Raw genomic sequence first — 19,179 nt, 5'->3', positions numbered from 1 at the left:
GTAAATTCACCAGCATTATCAAGACGAATTGTCTTAATTGCATAATCTGGAAATTGTGCTCTTAATCTTATTATTTGGGCCAACAATCTCGCAAATGCTATGTTACGAGTTGACAAGAAGCACACATGTGACCATCTTGTAGATGCGTCTATCAAGACTATAAAATACTTGAATTGTCCACATGGAGGGTGTATAGGCCCACATATATCACCCTGTATACGTTCCAAAGTGCAGGGGATTCAATCCCAACTTCAACTGTTGATGGTTTAATAACCAATTTTCCTTGAGAGCAAGCAGCACGGGAGAATTCCTTAAATTGAAGAATCTTCTTGTTCTTCAATGTGTGTCCATTTGAATTCTCTATTATTCTCCGCATCATGTTAGAACTGGGATGACCCAACCGGCCATGCCAAATGATAAAATCATTAGAAGTAGTAAACTTTTTGTTTACTATGACATGTGATTCAAGCACACCAATGTTTGTGTGGTACAACTCAGAAGAAAATGCGGGTAATTTTTCATGCACATATCTTTTACCCGCTTTTATTGTAGTAATATAAAGCTATTCAACCTTTCCTTCGTTTGATGTCTCAACATGGTAGCCATTTTGGCGAATAGCTTTGAAACTCAACAAGTTTCTTTGAGACTTACTACAATATAATGCGTTATCAATAATTAATATCGTTCCTTCGGGAAATAATAAGGCCGCTCTTCCGGAGCCCTCAATCAACTTTGTACTACCGGATATTGTATTAATATAGGCCTTTTTCATAATCAAATAAGAGAAAAATTTCTTTTCTCTTAATATTGTGTGAGTTGTAGCACTATCCAAAAGACATAAATTTTCATTACTCATCTTGGATCCAATTGAAGACTGGGGAATTTTAATTTATTCATAAATAAAAGAATAAAAGTACATCATGAGAAATACAGAAAACAAACATCTCCAACAACGACATAAAACAACTTAAGTACTACTTAAAAATAAAAACAACTTTAGATGAAATAAAAACACTGAAAATAACAACATAATTGCATTCCCCAATAGAATGATCAAACTTTAGTTTTGATCTCCAAAGAAATCTTCAACTTCCAAATGAGTAAGATCATCGAGTCCTTGAAAATCATCATCTTTCAAAGCAAGATCTGTCTCGGCATTGTCATCATTTTTATTTGAAGGCCCTGCCTCAAAATTATTTTTAAAGGTCAAGTGTGACTCCACCGGGGCATTAGCAGAAGAAGCTCCAACATTATTTGCCTTTCTTTTGATGGAGTTTTGATAAAGCCTGACAAAATGCTCAGGTGCACGACATTCAATTTTCCAATGACCTTTCATGCCACAGCGGTGGCAGTTACCGCTTTTGCCTCTTGAAGGATTGTTTTAAGAACCCATATTGTTCTCTCGTTTGCCATGACCACCACGATGATGACTATCATATCGTCTCTTACCATTGCCATACCCACGTACATTAATATGGCCATGATTATTATTCTGTTTTTTTCCGGACTTATCACGTCTAGCTGCCATATTTGCTTCAGGAAGCGGAGCTGACCCTGTGGGACGAGCTTCATGATTTTTCAGTAAAAGGGTGTTATGTTGCTCAGCCACCAGAAGGCATGAGATCAATTCAGAATACTTTTTAAAACCCCTTTCACGGTATTGCTGTTGTAATACCATATTTGAGGCATGGAAAGTTGTAAGAGTCTTTTCCAGCAAATCCTTATCATTCATAACTTCCCCACATAATTTCAATTGGGAAGTTATTCAAAATACAACAGAGTTATACTCACTTACGGTTTTAAAATCTTTCAATCGTAAGGGTATCCACTCATATCGAGCCATTGGCAATACCGTATCCTTAAGGTGATCATACCTTTTTTTCAGGCCAGTCCACAATTCAAGTGGATCTTTCACTGTTAAATATTCAACCTTCAAACCTTCATCCAAATGATGATGAAGGAAAATCATGGCCTTCGCCTTGTCTTGGCTTGATGCCTCATTCCCCTGAGTAATGGTGCTACCAAGGCCTTTAGCGGCTAAGTGAGTCTCAGCATTGAGAACCCATGATAGGTAATTCTTTCCAGAAATGTCAAGTGCCACAAACTCAAGCTTTGACAAATTTGACATAGTAAAAACTATCAAAGAAAATAAATGAATTAGAAATGATTAAGATGACAGTGAAAATAAATAAATGGATATAAACATTACGAATGTTTAAATTGTGTTACCATATAAAACATACAGTGATAATGATAACATTAATCTATTTATTAGTACTTATGCAGATTTGAGAATGAAAGGTTACGTATTATATCAAACAACAATTTCTATAAATGAAGACAAAAAATACATAATAATATAGGTTTTAGGTGATGGATTTTAACGTCAATAACTAGCAATTTATCATGTTTGCCACAGTGTAGTGTGATTCATATTGATTCGTAATGATCACTTATCATGATAACAATTTGACTTAATTCATACAATACAATACCACTAGAATGACAAGAAAAGAAGAAGAAATGTAGAAGATAACTTGTTATACCTTTCGGATGAAGAATTGCACTTAACTTACGACAAGGCTAGAGTCGTGCTGATAACGTGTTAAGAATTGTAACTCAAAAATAACAATATAGAACAAGGAAAAACAAGTTAAGAGATATAGAGAGAAAGAGAGAAGGAAAAGATTTTCTCCTTCAATTGTGTGTATTTTTCTATTTATTACAAGGCCTTTATATAGGCATAAAAAGTGAAGAAAATATGCCATGGAATATGTCATTGAACATACAAAATATGTCATTGAATATGTCATTAAGCATTTGAGATGAAGATCATGGAAGAAGAGTAGACATCCACCAAAATATGATATTTATCATAATACCATCCATATTTTAAAGGGGAATGCACCTAGTTTTCTGGATTTTTTTTTAATCGCCTGTCAGTAAGAAATTATATACAAAACAACTTCATTAAATTTATCTTATCTACGACTCATATTGTTTCAGTTCTTTTTTTAAATAACGGATTTATCCTTGAACATACTGCAGAATCGAGTTAACAAACTAAATTATTAAAAGAAATAATTAAGTTTTGACTAATATAATTGAGGAATTTGTACCATCTAATCCAGAGAAAAAGAATAAAGGAATATTGGGGTACACAAAAAGAAGATAAATTGGAAAGGAAACAAATGACACCGACACATTCTCTCTATCGTTGCGAGACTGGATATATTCATTCATAAAGCTTATATAGTAATCACTTTCTTACAACTATTCTGCAACTTTATATATCCTCTGACAAATTTAATTTAATACTCCTGCTGCTGCATTTGATACGACAAAATTCTTTTTCGCAAAGAAATAAAAAAATTTATGCGTCTGTGAATCCATTGCTATAAGAAGTCGAGTCTAAGTGATTCTCCCGTTGCTACCTAGACATCGACTGTGAACTCTGTGAAAGGCCACAAGGCTAGAGCAAATACCCAAATCTGTTCTTACAAATTCAATTTTGCCCTAATAATAATGAAAGCTAATTCTTGGCCTAAATCCATACTTTAATAAGGGCCTTGATTTTTTCTTTTTTATCTATAGTATAGTTATCTTGCAAAATATAGTATTAATATTACATTGCTTTTATTTTTCCTTCTTTCTTTCTTTTTGTTTATAGTATAGTTATCTTATAAAATATAATATTAATATCCACATTGGTAAGAAAATTCAAGTTAATAATATGTTAGCCACGTATTTACAATTCGTTACCTTGCAACTTACAGCTTGTTTGGATGGTTGTTACCCATTGTATCGTATCGTATTGTTACTTAAATTTTATTGTATCGTATCGTTAAATCCGTCGTTACATAACGACAAAATGTGCCACTTTATGTAACGACCGATTTTGGTGTGGTCGCGTCGTTACCTTGTCTTTTTCTCTCAATCTCATCCTCTATTATTATTAAGTTATTTTATTTTATCATTTATCCAACCTTTTTATATAGTAATTTTACGTGGTATCATAATTTTTCTTTATAATATTGCAAGTGTATTCTTCATATTGCTGGTGCGTGATATCATGAAACGATGACTGTCACACCTCCTTTTCACCTACACCCCCGCAAGGGCGTAAAAGAGTTTTTCCAATTAAAGGACAATCGGAACGGGATTTAATTATTAATTATTCAGAGTCGCCACTTGGGAGATTAATGGTGTCCCAAGTCAACGGTTGAATCCCGAACCGAGGAAATTTATGACTCTGTTAACAGTCCGCGAACCAGAAATCCGAGTAAGGAATTCTGTTAACCCGGGAGAATGTGTTAGGCATTCCCGAGTTCCGTGGTTCTAGCACGGTCGCTTAACTGTTGTATTTGATTTTATCTGATTTTAATACATGCTAACTTATGTGCCTTTTATTCGAAAACCGCTTTTATCATTATTTTTAACGAGAGTTACAACGTCGTGAAAAATGTGTCTCGAACCACGTCACATCAATGCACCCGTGGTTACTGACACATTCCAACTCCGTTGAGATTTGGACATGGGTCACATCAATGCGCACCCGATTTTTAAGAAGGTTATTTAATTAAATCGTGCCTCAAGATACTAACGTAGTGTCACTTTGGGGAAAAGCCGTGAAGTTCGCTAAATGGCTATCCCAAATTCTAATTATTTCGATAATTATTTACTAAAGGACCCACTTTTATTCAATTCGTGCGACAAGGCCCATCTCAAGTTGCAAAGCTCTTTTCTATCATTATTTATTTTATAAGAATTACGATGTTGCGAAAACATGCTTTGAACCACATTGCAATCAATGCACCCGCGATTATCGACATATTTCGGCTTCATCGAGATTTGGATTTGGGTCGCATCAATGCGCACCCGAGTTTAAGAAAGTGATTTAATTAAGGGTGTACTTAAAGATTCTAACGTATTGTTATTTTGAAAATACGGTGAAATTCGCTAAACACCATTTCCTAGCCTATACAATAGAATAATTGTGTCATTAACTACTTAAGGACTTTAATTAATTGGGCCCATAATTTGCTGAATTTGAAGTAGAAAATACGGACGAAATACCAAACGAATGGGCCCTGAGCTCACGAAGCCCAACCAGGCCAAGGCTACGGACACAGCCCCTTTAGAGCCCATTGGCGTCAGGCCCACAGCAGGCCCAAGACTGGGCTTGCATTCACACAGCCCAGGGAGTGAATCCTTGGACCCTATTTCAATCCCTTGTATAACCACAGTCTGGGCTGCCTGCACATCCACCAGGCCCAAAATTGGTTTATATGAAACTGTGCCCAACTCATTTTAGATCCACAATTAAAACAGCATATTGTGAAACTTAAGCAACAGAAAATAATAATCAGTATAAACATGCAATGCTCATTTTCAAAGAACTTCACCCCGGATTATACACAAGAATTTGAATACCCAGATGCCCAATTAAACAATTCTAAACATGTAATCTACTCTAATAAACAAGTTTAACATACATATTCTGCCAATTACATAACAAAGGAATACACTACTGCTATTATTAAAGAGACAAGCTACTTTCAATTGAATAACAAGCCTTGAAACACTTCATTTCAACTTCAACACACCATTGAGATTCAGGGAAATGTACCTGGAAATTTGAATATGAGATAGAGAAAAGGTGAGGGTTCAAGTATTTTGAACAACAGCAGCAGCAACCCAACAATGTGACAACACAGAAACACAGACAGACTACTTAAAAATCAGAAATGCAAGCCCATTTCCACAACTCAGGCTGACATACCCCTATCCCTCACAACTGAAACCCAATACTGAGAATGAAACTCTGGAACTGTTTCAGATTTCCATTTTTGATGTTTTGTTTTCTGAATAACTTAAAATTGAAATGCCAGCTAGAATACAGAACAATAATGAATGCTCAGATTAAAACTTAAGGCTCAAGGCAGAAAATCTGAGAGCCTCCCTTTTCCAAGGCATCTAATGCTCTTTTATAGGCAAAGACCCCTAAGAATGAACTAAGTTCTGATTTCTCTAATTAGTCCCTTTCTATTTTCATTTTGGTCCCTCTATTCTTATCTTGCTAAACAAGTAACTGCAGTGTACTTATTAAAATTTACACTTGAAACCCTTTCTAGAAGGTCCTCAAGCATTCCTCCAACCCTACAATACCCATACTGCCCTTCTTTATACCTGGATATTACTATTCTTATCAAAACTACCATTTTCCCTACCCAGACTACCCCTGAAGCCTCTCAGAATCACTGATCTTACCCTTACCCTTAATAACTAAAACCCAATACCTTAAACCAGTCTAAAACCAATCTAAATCAATTAATTACAATCAGAACCAACTAAAATTAATCAATTAACAAACAGAGACCAGCTAATCAGACTGACTAACTCAAATGTTGTTCAACTAACCAACTCAAATAAGCTAAAGCGAAAATAAACTGTGATTAAGCTGCCATGAATAACATTAAAAGAACTTAAACTAATTATTAATCCACAAAATTATAATCATTCAATCAATTAACAAACTCAGAAAAATTAACAGAACCCAAAGTTAAACCAAAATTAAAACCTACATAAAATCCTCGTTAGTTCCGGACCGTTGGATTGATGAGATCCAACGGTCCTGATCCAAGGGCCCCGAAACGATGTCGTTTCATTTTAAAAAAGGACGGACCGGGTATAGACTTGGGCTGGACTTACTTCTCCAATCAAATGCGTTTGGGCCGGGGGATTTTATGTATTTGGCCCAAATTTCCGGGTTTCACACAAGTTAATTCCATTATGTATTTTATCTCATTTTTGTTTTCTTTTTCTCATTGTTACAATTTTTCTAATTTTTTCTAATTTTATAAAGATGTAAAACCTACATAAAATCCTAATTATTTTAAAACAAAGATTAATTAATTCCTAAAAATATGTTTTAAACAAGTAAAAAAAAAACTATTTTATGACAAATGCAAAAGTGAAATTGTTTTGTGATTTTCATGTTTTGTTCTAAACAATTTAAACCTTAATGGATACTAAAAATGTAAAACTAAATCCTAAATGCCAAAATGCACATTTTTTGTATTTTATAAAAATTAACACGCGCAAATAAAAATGCAACAATTATCAGAAAATGACACTAAGATGCACAAAAATTGTAAAAATCAAGGCAAATTATTTTGTTTCGGATTTTGGGAATTATTCATATGTAGGGCAAAAATCACATGCTCACAATGACAAACGACACAATGTATCCAAACATTGTATTTATCAAACGATACAGTACAATACAATACAGTACGATACAATACATTATGAAACGATGCGTAACAACCATCCAAACAAGCTGTTATTGTAAAAAATGTTATTTATCAATACGAAAGATTTGAGTATATTAATTCAAAGTTCTAAAATATTTCTATTGTTAACAAATAGATAGTCTTTCTTTCCATTTTTATAAGGATTTTGTATTTTTTTATTTTTTCTTTTATAAACTTTAATATTGTCTAAACAAAAATAAGACAGTAAATTCACAATTAAAAATATTTTTGGGGTCCCAAAATTTAGGGGGCTAAAGCAAAGACTTTACTAGCTTCCCCTAGAGCCACCCTTGAGTTTAAGTTATATACATGATGCCGTAAATAAATTTTATATCAATTACATAGTTTAAATAAATTGGTAGATTCCTACTCTACTTTTAGGTTATCAGTTAAAATTAATTTTTATCTCTAATTATCTATTGTTCCAGATTTTTTTTATTTATATAAAATGTATGTATGTAACATAAGCTATCAGTTTGGCGAACAAAATATATCTTTAGCCTTGGCCCTATGTGTTAAAAAGTCACCTAATATATACGAATATTAAATTTCGAACTCAATTATATTAGCTTTTAGTTTGTTGCCTTAGGGCATCTCCAATCCTTATCAATTTTTGGTCTCCAAATGGGGATTTTCCCATTTTGGGGCCAACTTACTCCAACCATTCCCCTATTTTTTTTCCCAAAACTTTTTTATATTCTTCAATCTCTTCTATATTATATTATTATCTTTTATTTCAATTTTATTTTTTTAATTTTCATCTTTTATTTTTATTAATTTGTAATTTTCATAATTAAAACATTCCATACAATTTTAAACAATGGTTGAGGCGATGAATAATGCAACCCAGGCAAAAAAGAAGTTTTGAATGTTCAAAAGGAAAAAGTAAGAGTAAAAGAAATGAAAGAAGAAAATAAAATTTTAATAATGGATGTGGATTCTATTGTCGATTTGACTCGTCGTGAATTTATGCGATAAGAACAACAACGAATAATGTATAAAAGAAGTCAAGAATATTCACAATCACAACCACAACAATCCTCAGCCCCATTCAGTCAATACTATAATGATTTTGGTGTATCTGGAAACGACATAGCTCCCTACTAAGTTATTATGCAATTTACCATAGTTTCAATTTTTATGTATTTTAATTTAATATATTTTCAATTGTCATGATTTTTCAATTTTAATGTATTTTCATTTAATGTATTTTCAATCTTCACTTTTCAATTTTACCAACATCTAATATTTTATATTCGCACCTTTCAATTTTAGCAACATCTAATATTTTATATTTGCACCGTTCTTTTTTTGAGATAATTATATATTTTTTGTACAATAATAACTTATAATAAAATTAACTTATAATTTTACATAAAAATAATAAATGCACGAAAATTAATTTATCAAAATTATACACCAAAATTAAAATATAAAATTAATATTATAAAAGTATTACATAAATATAATTAAGTATATATAAAGAGATAAATTAAAAAGTTAAATAATAAAAGTGTAACTCATACTAACACTATTCATTCCTATTTTGAGGATAAAAGTAGAGGAGGGTCGGAACTAAATTAACCCAAAAATTACCCCTATCACGGTATGTGGCAAAGGTTGGAGAATGGAGATGGCACCCATAAAATTCTGAGCCAAACTTAAACTCCTTACTAATAATGACGGTTTTTTTTTCCAACAGAGGTATTCAAAAACTTTGAGAGCGTCACAAGCTAGAGCAAGTAACCAAATCTGTTGTTACAAATTCAATTTTGACCTAATAATGAAATCTAATTTGAATGCTTTCATCCAATTCCGTTTCCTATTCTCCACTACTAAAACCCTTCGTTCCTTAAACCCTGCCAGATTCCTCTCCATAGGTGGCTTGCCTTATCGTGAAGCCCAAGAGGACCAAACAGAAAGCCTCAGTACTCCTTCAACAGATCCTTCAGATTTGTTAAGGCGATGGGGCTGCACTGCTGATGATATTTCCAAGATTTTTCAGCGCCGCCCATCTTTGCGCAGAATGGAACACAAAAACCTTCAATCAAAGCTCAAAATACTCAGCGATTTAGGTATTGAATCCTCTGACCTTACCAAGATTCTTAACTGTCGTCCTCGTTTCCTTAATTGTCGTATCAATCGTTGCTTAGAGGAGCGCCTTGAATTTTTCCAGACTTTGTTTGGTACCAAACAAGTTCTTCTCAAGGCTATTGTGAGAAATCCATCGTTGCTTACTTATGACTTCCACAAACAGATTAAACCAACTGTAGCATTTTATGAACAATTGGGTCTTAGCAGAAGTGATTTAATTTCCATGCTTTTAGCTCGACCAACTCTCATACCAAGAAGTTCCCTGGATGATGAGAAGATGGATTACATTCGAAGAACCGGCGTGGAAAAGGGTACTAGGATGTTTAAACATGTGATTACGTTGTTTGCTATTTCACGGTCGGAGACTATCCGACAGAAGGTGGCTAATTTGGAGAAATATGGGTTTACTGAAGATGAGGTTTTTAGGCTTTTTGGACGGTCTCCTTTTTTGTTAACATTATCTGTCGATAAGGTTCAGAGGAACATGACATTTATATTGGCTACAATGAAACTTTCTGCCAGTTTGGTTCTTGATAACCCATGTTTGCTTTTCTTGAATTTGGAGACCGCCATAAAGCCAAGGTATTTTGTAGGGGGTAAGATAGATGATATGGGTCTGCTTCCTCGTGTGAAGGGTCCTTCGTTGTTAAGAGCAATGAGGATGACCGAAAAGCGCTTCATCAAGGCCTTTATAACTTGTCATCCGGAGGACGTGGCTCGTGAACTGATGGAGTACTACGGAAGCGTTAAATGTGTTAGAAGGTTGGCAGAATCCTCCAAAAAACATTTGTACAAAGGATTCCCCTTTTGAGAACAGAGGCTTCTCCAACTATTATTTGACTCCGTTTCTTATTGAATTCCTTTTCATTTTCATTGACTAAAAGCAGATTATACATGTATCATTGACTAGCTGTGTATGCTTGATTGTTGTTTTGAAGTATAGTCAATAAGAATGATATTCTGTTGGCGGAGTGGATGGAGACTAATGATATAAAGTTACCTTGTGATATAATGTATTTCATATCCATATTTATTTCTAGCCAAATGCAAAAGTATTGAAATGCCTGACTTGTTATTGATAATGATTGGTCTTTTCCTTGTTAAGACATTATGTTTGTGTATGAGTTCACTGAAGTTATGACGCCAATTATAGTGATTTAACTAGGGGATAGTGTCTTTTTTGTTGTTAAGTGGCATCCGAGTTTGTATTACTTCTTTGTTGAATCAACTGGTAGAGATGTGATTCTTAGAGAACTATATAGAAGCAATTGTTTATGGGTTTTGGACCCCATTGTGATGTTCTTACCTAGATTTTGTTGATTCTTAAAGTATAACATGCCTCAGCTCTCCCCTATAGACCTTCCTGAGTGTTAGCTCAAATTGGCAGTCTCCGCAAATCAGTGATGTGGGTAAGATGTTTCTACTGAATTTGCTTTCAGTTGCTTATACTCGAGCCATGGATAATGGTGTGGAAGGGAGGCTACTTGATTCACAAATAGAAAAGGTCGACGACTTAGAAGGGAGAATCTACGACGAGTCTAAGAAGATATGGAGAGTTGCATTACCAGGAGTACTATCAAGAGTAGCTTCATTTGGAACTATAGTTGTCACACAATCATTCATTGGACACATTAGTGAATTATATCTTGCTGCTTATGCGCTCGTACAAACTCTTACAGTCTGATTCGTCAATGGTATACTGGTAAGTTTGCTCCTGTTATCTTTTATTACGATCTTCTTATTGTCCAGAAAATGTACCATGTACATCATATATAATGTGCTTGTTCCTGTTGTCTGATAGAAAATTATGCACGATATTGTATAAATGCAAACATAACAACATAATGCAGAGTCAGAGTAGTGTCGTTCATAGAGAATCATATCATGTTTCAGACTCTAGATTCTCTACCTTTTGGTATACTGCTTGAATACAGGAGATTTTCCTGTTATAAAATTATTTACCTTGTCACAAATAAATTTTTTTTAATGCAGACAGAGGTGTATGTGTAATGTAGGTCATGTAACATATATAAGGACTAATCGAAAGCCACCTGACGGTTAGAGTATTGACTTATGAGATCTTAAGGCGTGTCATGGGCTAGTTGATATAGTTAATTCTCACATTTGCTTGAATTTTGTGTTTATTGTGGTAGATTGGAATGTCAAGCGCGACAGAAACGCTTTGTGGACAAGCATATGGAGCAGGGCAGTATCATATGATGGGAATCTACTTGCAAAGATCATGGATTGTTGATTTCATGACATTGACCATCTTGCTTCCGTTTTTTATCTTTGCCACTGCAATATTTAAGCTACTCGGTGAGAATGGATCAATTGTGGAAGCTTCTGGATACGTTTCCTTCTGGTTCATTCCCTTTGTCTACAACTTCGTATTTAGCTTGACGATCCAGATGTTCCTTCAAGCACAACAGAAGAACATGATTATTGCTTGGCTATCTATAGCACAATTTGTAATCCAAATTCCATTGTCTTTGCTACTGGTTATCAAGCTAAACTATGGAGTCCCTGCTGCCATGATTGCGTTGAGCATATCATCGTGGTTTGTAGTGGTCGGGGAGTTTGTGTACATCATAGGAGGTTGGTGCCCTAACACATGGAAAGGATTCTCTTCAGCAGCGTTGAAAGATATACTACCTGTCGTGAAGCTTTCAGTATCCTCCGGTATCATGGTTTGGTAAATCCTTTTCCTTAACTTATTATTCTCGATTTTTTCGTTAAACATTCTTGATGTGCATGAGCAGTGCTTCACCAGTAATACGGAGTTTAAAAGCTATATCAAATTGTTGATAAGTTAGACCTTCGACCAAATTTAAACTTCATTAAACACATTTATAATCTGGAAAAGACCCGAGGGGTTAATTTGTTTTTGTTTTTGGATGTTTTCACAGCTTGGAGCTATGGTACAATGCTGTTCTGGTCCTGCTCGCAGGATATATGAAGAACGCCGATGTTGCTATATCTGCCTTCTCTATCTGGTGAGATTTTCTTTCTCTTTTCCTTTTTTTTATATGGATTATTTCATTTTGTTTGCTGCACAAAGAACATCTTGATCAATTTAAAATAATGTTGCAGCCTCAATATCAACGGATGGGAGTTTATGATAAGCCTTGGCTTTCTTGGTGCTGCTTGGTACACGACTATTTCCCTATGAAACATTGATATCCATTTCCATCTAGTGTTTAGCCACCTTCCATTTTGAGTTTTTTCCTTCAATTGTTTCCTTGTACAGTGTCCGGGTTGCAAATGAACTCGGGAAAGGAGACGCTAAGGTTACAAAATTCTCCATTAAAGTCTTAGTGGGCACTTCAGTTATAATTGGATTGTTCTTCTGGATTCTGTGCTTGATCTTTGGCAACAAGCTTGGTTACTTATTCAGCAATGAGAAGGCGGTAGCTGACAGCGTCGCAGACCTTTCTACTTTACTCGCATTTTCAATTTTGCTCAACAGCATTTATCCTGTACTATCAGGTAAGTTTATTATCCTCTGAAATAGCTCGAAGTCGAAAAAAAAAAATGAGAAAGTTGACAAAGTTACCAAAAATGTTTGAAAGAATGTATTGTGTGTTTCATAGTATTTCTTGACACTTAAAATTTTGTAAATTTCATAGGTGTGGCAGTAGGAGCAGGTTTACAAAGCACAGTTGCAATCATAAATCTGTGTTGCTTCTATTTGATTGGAGTACCTATTGGAGCTTTGCTTGGTTATGTGGTTCATCTTCAAGTGAAGGTAATTTTCACTTAAAATCAAGGATCTCTAGATTCCTTTAACGTGACATTTTTGAATTTGAAACCGTCTAAGGTTAAGTGTGAGATTTAGAGCGCCTTTAAAAAAAAGAGCAGCTTGGTGTACTAAGCTCCCGCCCCGGGAATGAAGTAAGAAAAGCTCTGGTACCCCCTATCTTACAACCCTGATGCTAGACCTCCAGACCTTCCTATCAAGGGCTATGTCCTCGAAACTCCGCATTCTTGCCATGTCCTGCCTAATCACCTCTCCCCAATACTTCTTAGGCTGCCCTCTACCTCTGCTCGAGCCAGCCACCGCCAGCCGCTCACATCTCCTCACCGGGGCACAAAATCTACCAAGAAGCATCTTTAGTTGAGCACAAGAGAAAATTTAATAATGTATTCGTGTCTTTCTACAGGAGAATTGAACTTTAAGATTGGCTGCAACATATCATTTTCTATGCTTATAGGTTTGTGCTTATGTTTTAGTTAGCTTCCAGCTTTCACTTTGGTTTTATCAATTCCTTTATGTGTTTAGGAAGGAATCTCCACTATTTCCAGCATTTCTGTTTCATTTAGAAGATCACTGCATTTGGACATTTTTATTTGATTGAGAAAGTAGTATTCTTTAATTAATTTCTCAAAACAGTTTTCTGGTAAGCGAAATACCCTGCAACTATACCTCTCCCAGGACACTACATTTCTTTCCAGCTTCAGTGCCATTGTGTTTAACGTTCATTCAAATTTAGAACCCACAATAATGCCCCAAGTACACTTGATTAAACTTCACTTTGATTAAAATATACAAGGAGAGTAACAAAATAATTGTAGATCCATCCAAGACAATCCCACGCTAGATCCCACATTTGAAACGAGGTGTTTTATTGAGAGTTAAAACTGATACTGTCAAAATCTGTTTAAGAACTATGCCAATTCAAATGAGTTGCTGTCATTTTCTAATATTGGTTTCTGAAGTGTTCTATATAGAGTGGGAAAGTGATTCAGAGATCCCATATTAACTTTGAATTATGTTTTAGATGAGTGTTACAATTTTGTCTATTATGAGTTTTGTGTGTGAATATATGCAGACAATAATTTAAATGTGTTCATCATAAAAGAAATTGCTCCTATTATATATTTCTTTTCTATTATATAGAAGAGCCAAGTGTGGTCGACCAAGGGTAAAATTGTCTTTACAATCTCAGTCTAGAAATGTCTTTTCGTTCCCTTTTTTTTCTCTTCGTCTTTTCCATCTCTGCCAGGCTTTTTTAGCTTCATTTGCCATAAAATATGTACTACTCGGCCGGCGACAAACCAAAGCCCATGGATAAATATAATGGAGATTTTTGTGTCTGTTTCTCTTAGCTCTTTCCTTTTCTTTTTCATTCTTTTCTTTCCTAAGTTTCCTTTCCAAGGACCATACTGGAATTTGGGTCTACTTCTGAATTTGATCCTAATTAAGTAGTTTCCTTTCGAATATATGTGCATTCCACCTTTACTTCCTATATTTGCATTATGTATTCTCTGTTTCTTTTATTACACTTTCTAGCCATCGATACCAATGCTGTAAATTTGAATATCTGTATCTTGTCTCCTTCCTTCCAACTTATGAAAGTGTGACATAGCTTCTTCAACAAGTACATTCTTAAAATAACCACCAAGCAAAATGCAATGAGAGCATGAATCCGGTACGTGCCCCGCTGATATCATCTTAACAAAGAATTTTTGTGCAGAGGTAGTTCTTCCAAGTTAAAAAAGACCATGCAAGATAATATTGTAGGCAGGAATATCACGTTCAATCCCTTTTGAGAAATTTCAAGAAATAATTGCATGGCCTCGTCCACCTTTTTGTTCCTACAATATCAATTTATTAGAATGCTATAGCTAATAATACTAGGCTCAATACTCTTATCTACCATGGAATTAAAAAATTTCCTTGCTCTCCATTGACCACACATACAATATCCGTCCACCATGGAATTAAAAAATTCCCTTGCTCTCCATTGACCACACATACAATATCCGTCCATTATCACACTGTAGGCTAAGTTGCTCGGACTCGGGCGCGGGTATCCAATACGGAGACGGATCCAAGTATCGGATTCAGCAAGATCTAAATTTTAAGATTCGGGGGTGCGGATCCGGATATGGATACGGGTGCGGGAATTCGGCTAATAAAAAATAGAGCTATGAAAATATTGCAAATTTTGAGAGATATCTGTGAAAAAACTTACATGAATATTGTGGAATTCAATCTTTCATTCTCCGAGATGGACATTATTCTTTCATTCTCCTAAATCTGTTTTATTTTTTATTTTGAAAATCAAAATCTCAATTTTTCTTCTAAAGTTGTCGTTGGATTCCGGTCATAGTGTCCGAAGTCAGTTGACCGTATCCGGGACGTATCCCGCTCCTGCTCCTGTCCCGGTCTCGTATCGGGATGGGGACGACATCAAAATCGAAGAGTCCGCGCAACTTAGACTGTCGGTGATCTCATCAGGGTCTACACCTTTTTCAATCATGTTTGTCATTATTTCCTCTGTGTCTTCAACTTTTAATTCTTTGCATAGTCCATCAATCAGCAAGTTGAAGATGCACACATCTGGATGAATATTAAGATGTACCATCTCAAATAACAAATTCCTAACCTTTTCCCACTGACCAAACTTATTGCGGGGAAAAGAGTAGTACCAGTTCCAACTCATATAAGGACAATTTTCAAAAGACACCTAATTGCTGAAGCCTAATTAACATTGCATAAAAAAGAAGCCAAGACCCGATAACTAATGCCACGACAAAAATAATTCTCATCCAAGTTAATCATACATAATAAGCTATCCATTTGTATAAGGAACTCATTAAAATTCACCATGGGACCTTCAATGGACGACAAGAAAGTGAAGGGAAAAAAGAGAAGTATAGTAATTATAAGATTTGAGAGATAATAAAGATAAATGTCAAAGATAAAATTATTTCCTATCCAGCTCATTCACAGAATACTTGTTTATATAAGAAATTTACTTCCTATCCAAGTCACTCATAGAATACCTATTTATATAAGAAACACAGTCAAAATCCACCTCCTACCTTCAAGAAAATGAAGTGAAAGAAAGGAAAAGTTAAAAGCAACAGAGGAGGAAACAAATCATCAAGAAAATCATGAAAGCAACAAACTGGCAACATAGTAGATTAACTATCAAAGAACATAAAAAAATAGCAAAAGCTAAAAATATGTATAAATCTCAAGCAGCAAGAAAGAGACACTACCCATGTTATTCAAATAATAGAACAAAAATATGATTGACTTGCATATTACCTGGGCCAATTACTGTTCCCCACAAGAAAGAATGGAAAAAGGAAAAACTAAACATATCAGCTAAACGTTTTAGTTTCCGTTTCAATAGTCATTTCTATACCCATTTTGAATACATACCCATTATTTTCCTCTTCATCTCTTAACTATCTATTATTGTACTTCTCACCTATATTCTCTTCTTTTTAGACAAGAGGGGTTACTCTGATGGTAAACAACCTCCACTTCCAACCAAGAGGCTGTGAGTTCGAGTCTCCCCAAGAACAAGGTGAGAAGTTCTTGGAGGGAAGTATGCCGGGGGTCTATTTGGAAATAGTCTCTCTACCCCAAGGTAGGGGTAAGGTCTGCGTACACACTACCCTCCCCAGATCCCACTAAGTGAGATTATACTGGGTTGTTGTTGTTGTTGTATCCCATAGATTCTTCAATCAAGTAAAAGATAAATAAACAAATTTCATAAAAAAAAAAAAAGTCAAAACCATATACTTACAAGATTAACCTCCAAATTTTAAGTAAACGTCTATACTACCAACAAACACATTATTGTTATTGTATTATTAAAGAAACTAACACATATACTATAATTTTAGAGAGTTACACTTTTCAAAACACCAACCTAGTCATTTTACATCCTATTTGAGTTACATGTGGTACAACTCAAAATCCGTTTCATTTCTTAAACATCTGGACTTATCCTACTCATCCGATTTTACTCTTTTCTTCACAATTGCAGTTCACCGGTAAGTAAATTCCCAAAAGACGAAATACCTTTAAATAGACTAATCAGATTACTCATCAAAGTACCCCCAACCGATTCTTTAGGTTTGCTTAAAGCAACATTATAAACAAAGCAGTAGCAAAGAACCTGCGCAAATACGCACAATTTCCTGAATACTGTTGAATTAAACCTTTTTTTTTTGAGCTCATAAAGGTCTTTTCTGTACCTGAGCAAATACAACATTAGGAACAGCCTTGTTCATCTTCCAGAAGGAAAGCTCCAGTATGAGAGATTCTCTTTTTCTGCTATATACAGATGCAGTTATTAGATCGTGATCCTGCATCTAAAGTTACATGTTATAAAAAAATCATAATTTGAGGGATACTAACTGGCCGTATTAACATTAAGAAAGTGCCAATTAGACATTAGAACTATTAGTTAACAAAATTTCCAACACAATTATTGAAACCTCTATTTCAAATTTTTAGCCTTTAATGCAATATTGCATATGAGAATTTAAATTTAACACCTTACGGTAAAGTTCCTTATTTTTTCTTTTTGATGCAGTTTCTCAAGTCAAATCTTTCAAAATGCGAGAATCAAAGAGTAAATAACATAAGAATTAAGTATGTCAAAAAAGAACAGAAGATCTTGTTAATATGTAATTAAAGGGATCGAATTTCCATAACCTACAGAAAAGTCAAACAACAGTCCTTTTAAAAAAACCAAAAATTGAGCATAGAAATACATACCAAAAGTGTCGAATTCAGCTCTCACGTAAACAACACAGTTCTTCTATTTAAGACAAATTGCCAAACACCTTGGTTGCGTATGAGATCTTGTCTCTTTCTTCACCATTTTTGTCCTAGATGGAAATTCATTATGCCCAAATCGTGTTTAAACCTATGCAGAAAATTTTCCAAACATGCATGTGCAAATCAGACATACACAGTGGAAGAACTCACCGAAGCGAGTAGTGAATAAGAGATACCCAACAAATACCCAATACCAACACATGGGTGCAACAAACAAAGAAAAACTTAGAAAATTCTGCTAAACTCCGAACCAAATATAGCACAGTAGCACACACTGAAGGAAAATTAGAGAATTTCAAAAGGAAACTCAAAAATTAAGGCTTGTGCAAAAATGGTAAGCTTGAAGCTCTTGTTATTTTTGAAAAACTTTCTCTGACAGGTTTACATCCTAACGTGATAACATACACCACAACAATTGATGGAATTTGTCGAGAAGGGTTGTTAGATGAAGCTAAAGATATGCTAAGAAAAATGGAAGATAATGGTTGTTTGCCAGGCAACACAACTTACAATGTTATTGTGCAAGGATTTCTTAGAAGTAACAATGTTAGTGAAATGAAGGCTTTTTTAAATGGAATGACCGGGAAGCGCTTCTCTTTTGATGCAACTACAACAGAGTTATTGATACACGCTATAGCGGAGGATCCTTCTTTGCTTAACAAATAAGAAGTGATTTTTTTTCACTTAGCTTATTCAGCTTTACTATCGCTATTATTCAATTTCCTTTCACTTTCGCAAAATTAGTAGCATCTGGAATTGCTAAAACTAAGAAAATGGCACTAAGCTTTCCAGGCTAGCTTGTTGAAGAGATACATATCTGTTTGAAATTCTCTCATGTAATTGTTTGTTTCTTTATCTTAGAATATGAAATCCCTCTCTGTATAATTTGGACTATATGGCTAGAAAGAGATCACAGATGTTGTAATTGGAAAAAGAGCATATTGCAGTTGTTAAATATACGTTTCTTCAATACCTGTATGTAGGGTTCTTCTCAGAAGTGTAAAGTTGTATGATGCAACTAGCCACGTGGCTTTGGTCTAATGGTAAGAGTACAACTTTTGATGTGTGAGTTAGGCGCATGTTAAGGCGAATTCTACGACAAACAAAAGCTTAGTATTTAAGTAGAGAAGAGCAGGGGGTGGGCCCATTTATCCACCGAATTATAAACCGTGCTCCACT

At 34.7% G+C, this 19,179-nt stretch overlaps 1 protein-coding gene and 1 pseudogene across 1 annotated transcript; one reads left to right on the top strand and one right to left on the bottom strand.

The window, feature by feature from the left end:
* Positions 1-1,381: 1,381 nt before the first annotated feature.
* LOC138882269 (uncharacterized) lies at positions 1,382-2,128 on the bottom strand. The gene is made up of 2 exons (XM_070162805.1): positions 1,796-2,128; positions 1,382-1,663 (listed from the first exon to the last, which is right to left on the bottom strand). Exons 1-2 carry the CDS (start codon positions 2,126-2,128, stop codon positions 1,382-1,384), a joined length of 615 nt encoding a protein of 204 aa, XP_070018906.1.
* Positions 2,129-8,929: 6,801 nt separating this feature from the next.
* LOC104225144 (protein DETOXIFICATION 24-like) lies at positions 8,930-18,972 on the top strand (annotated as a pseudogene).
* Positions 18,973-19,179: the final 207 nt, after the last annotated feature.

The sequence above is a fragment of the Nicotiana sylvestris genome, chromosome 2 (assembly GCF_000393655.2).
Source record: "Nicotiana sylvestris chromosome 2, ASM39365v2, whole genome shotgun sequence".
NCBI classification, from domain to species: Eukaryota; Viridiplantae; Streptophyta; class Magnoliopsida; order Solanales; family Solanaceae; genus Nicotiana; species Nicotiana sylvestris.
The sequence above is the reverse complement of the archived record's forward strand: the minus strand, read 5'-3'. Positions and strand labels throughout refer to the sequence as shown.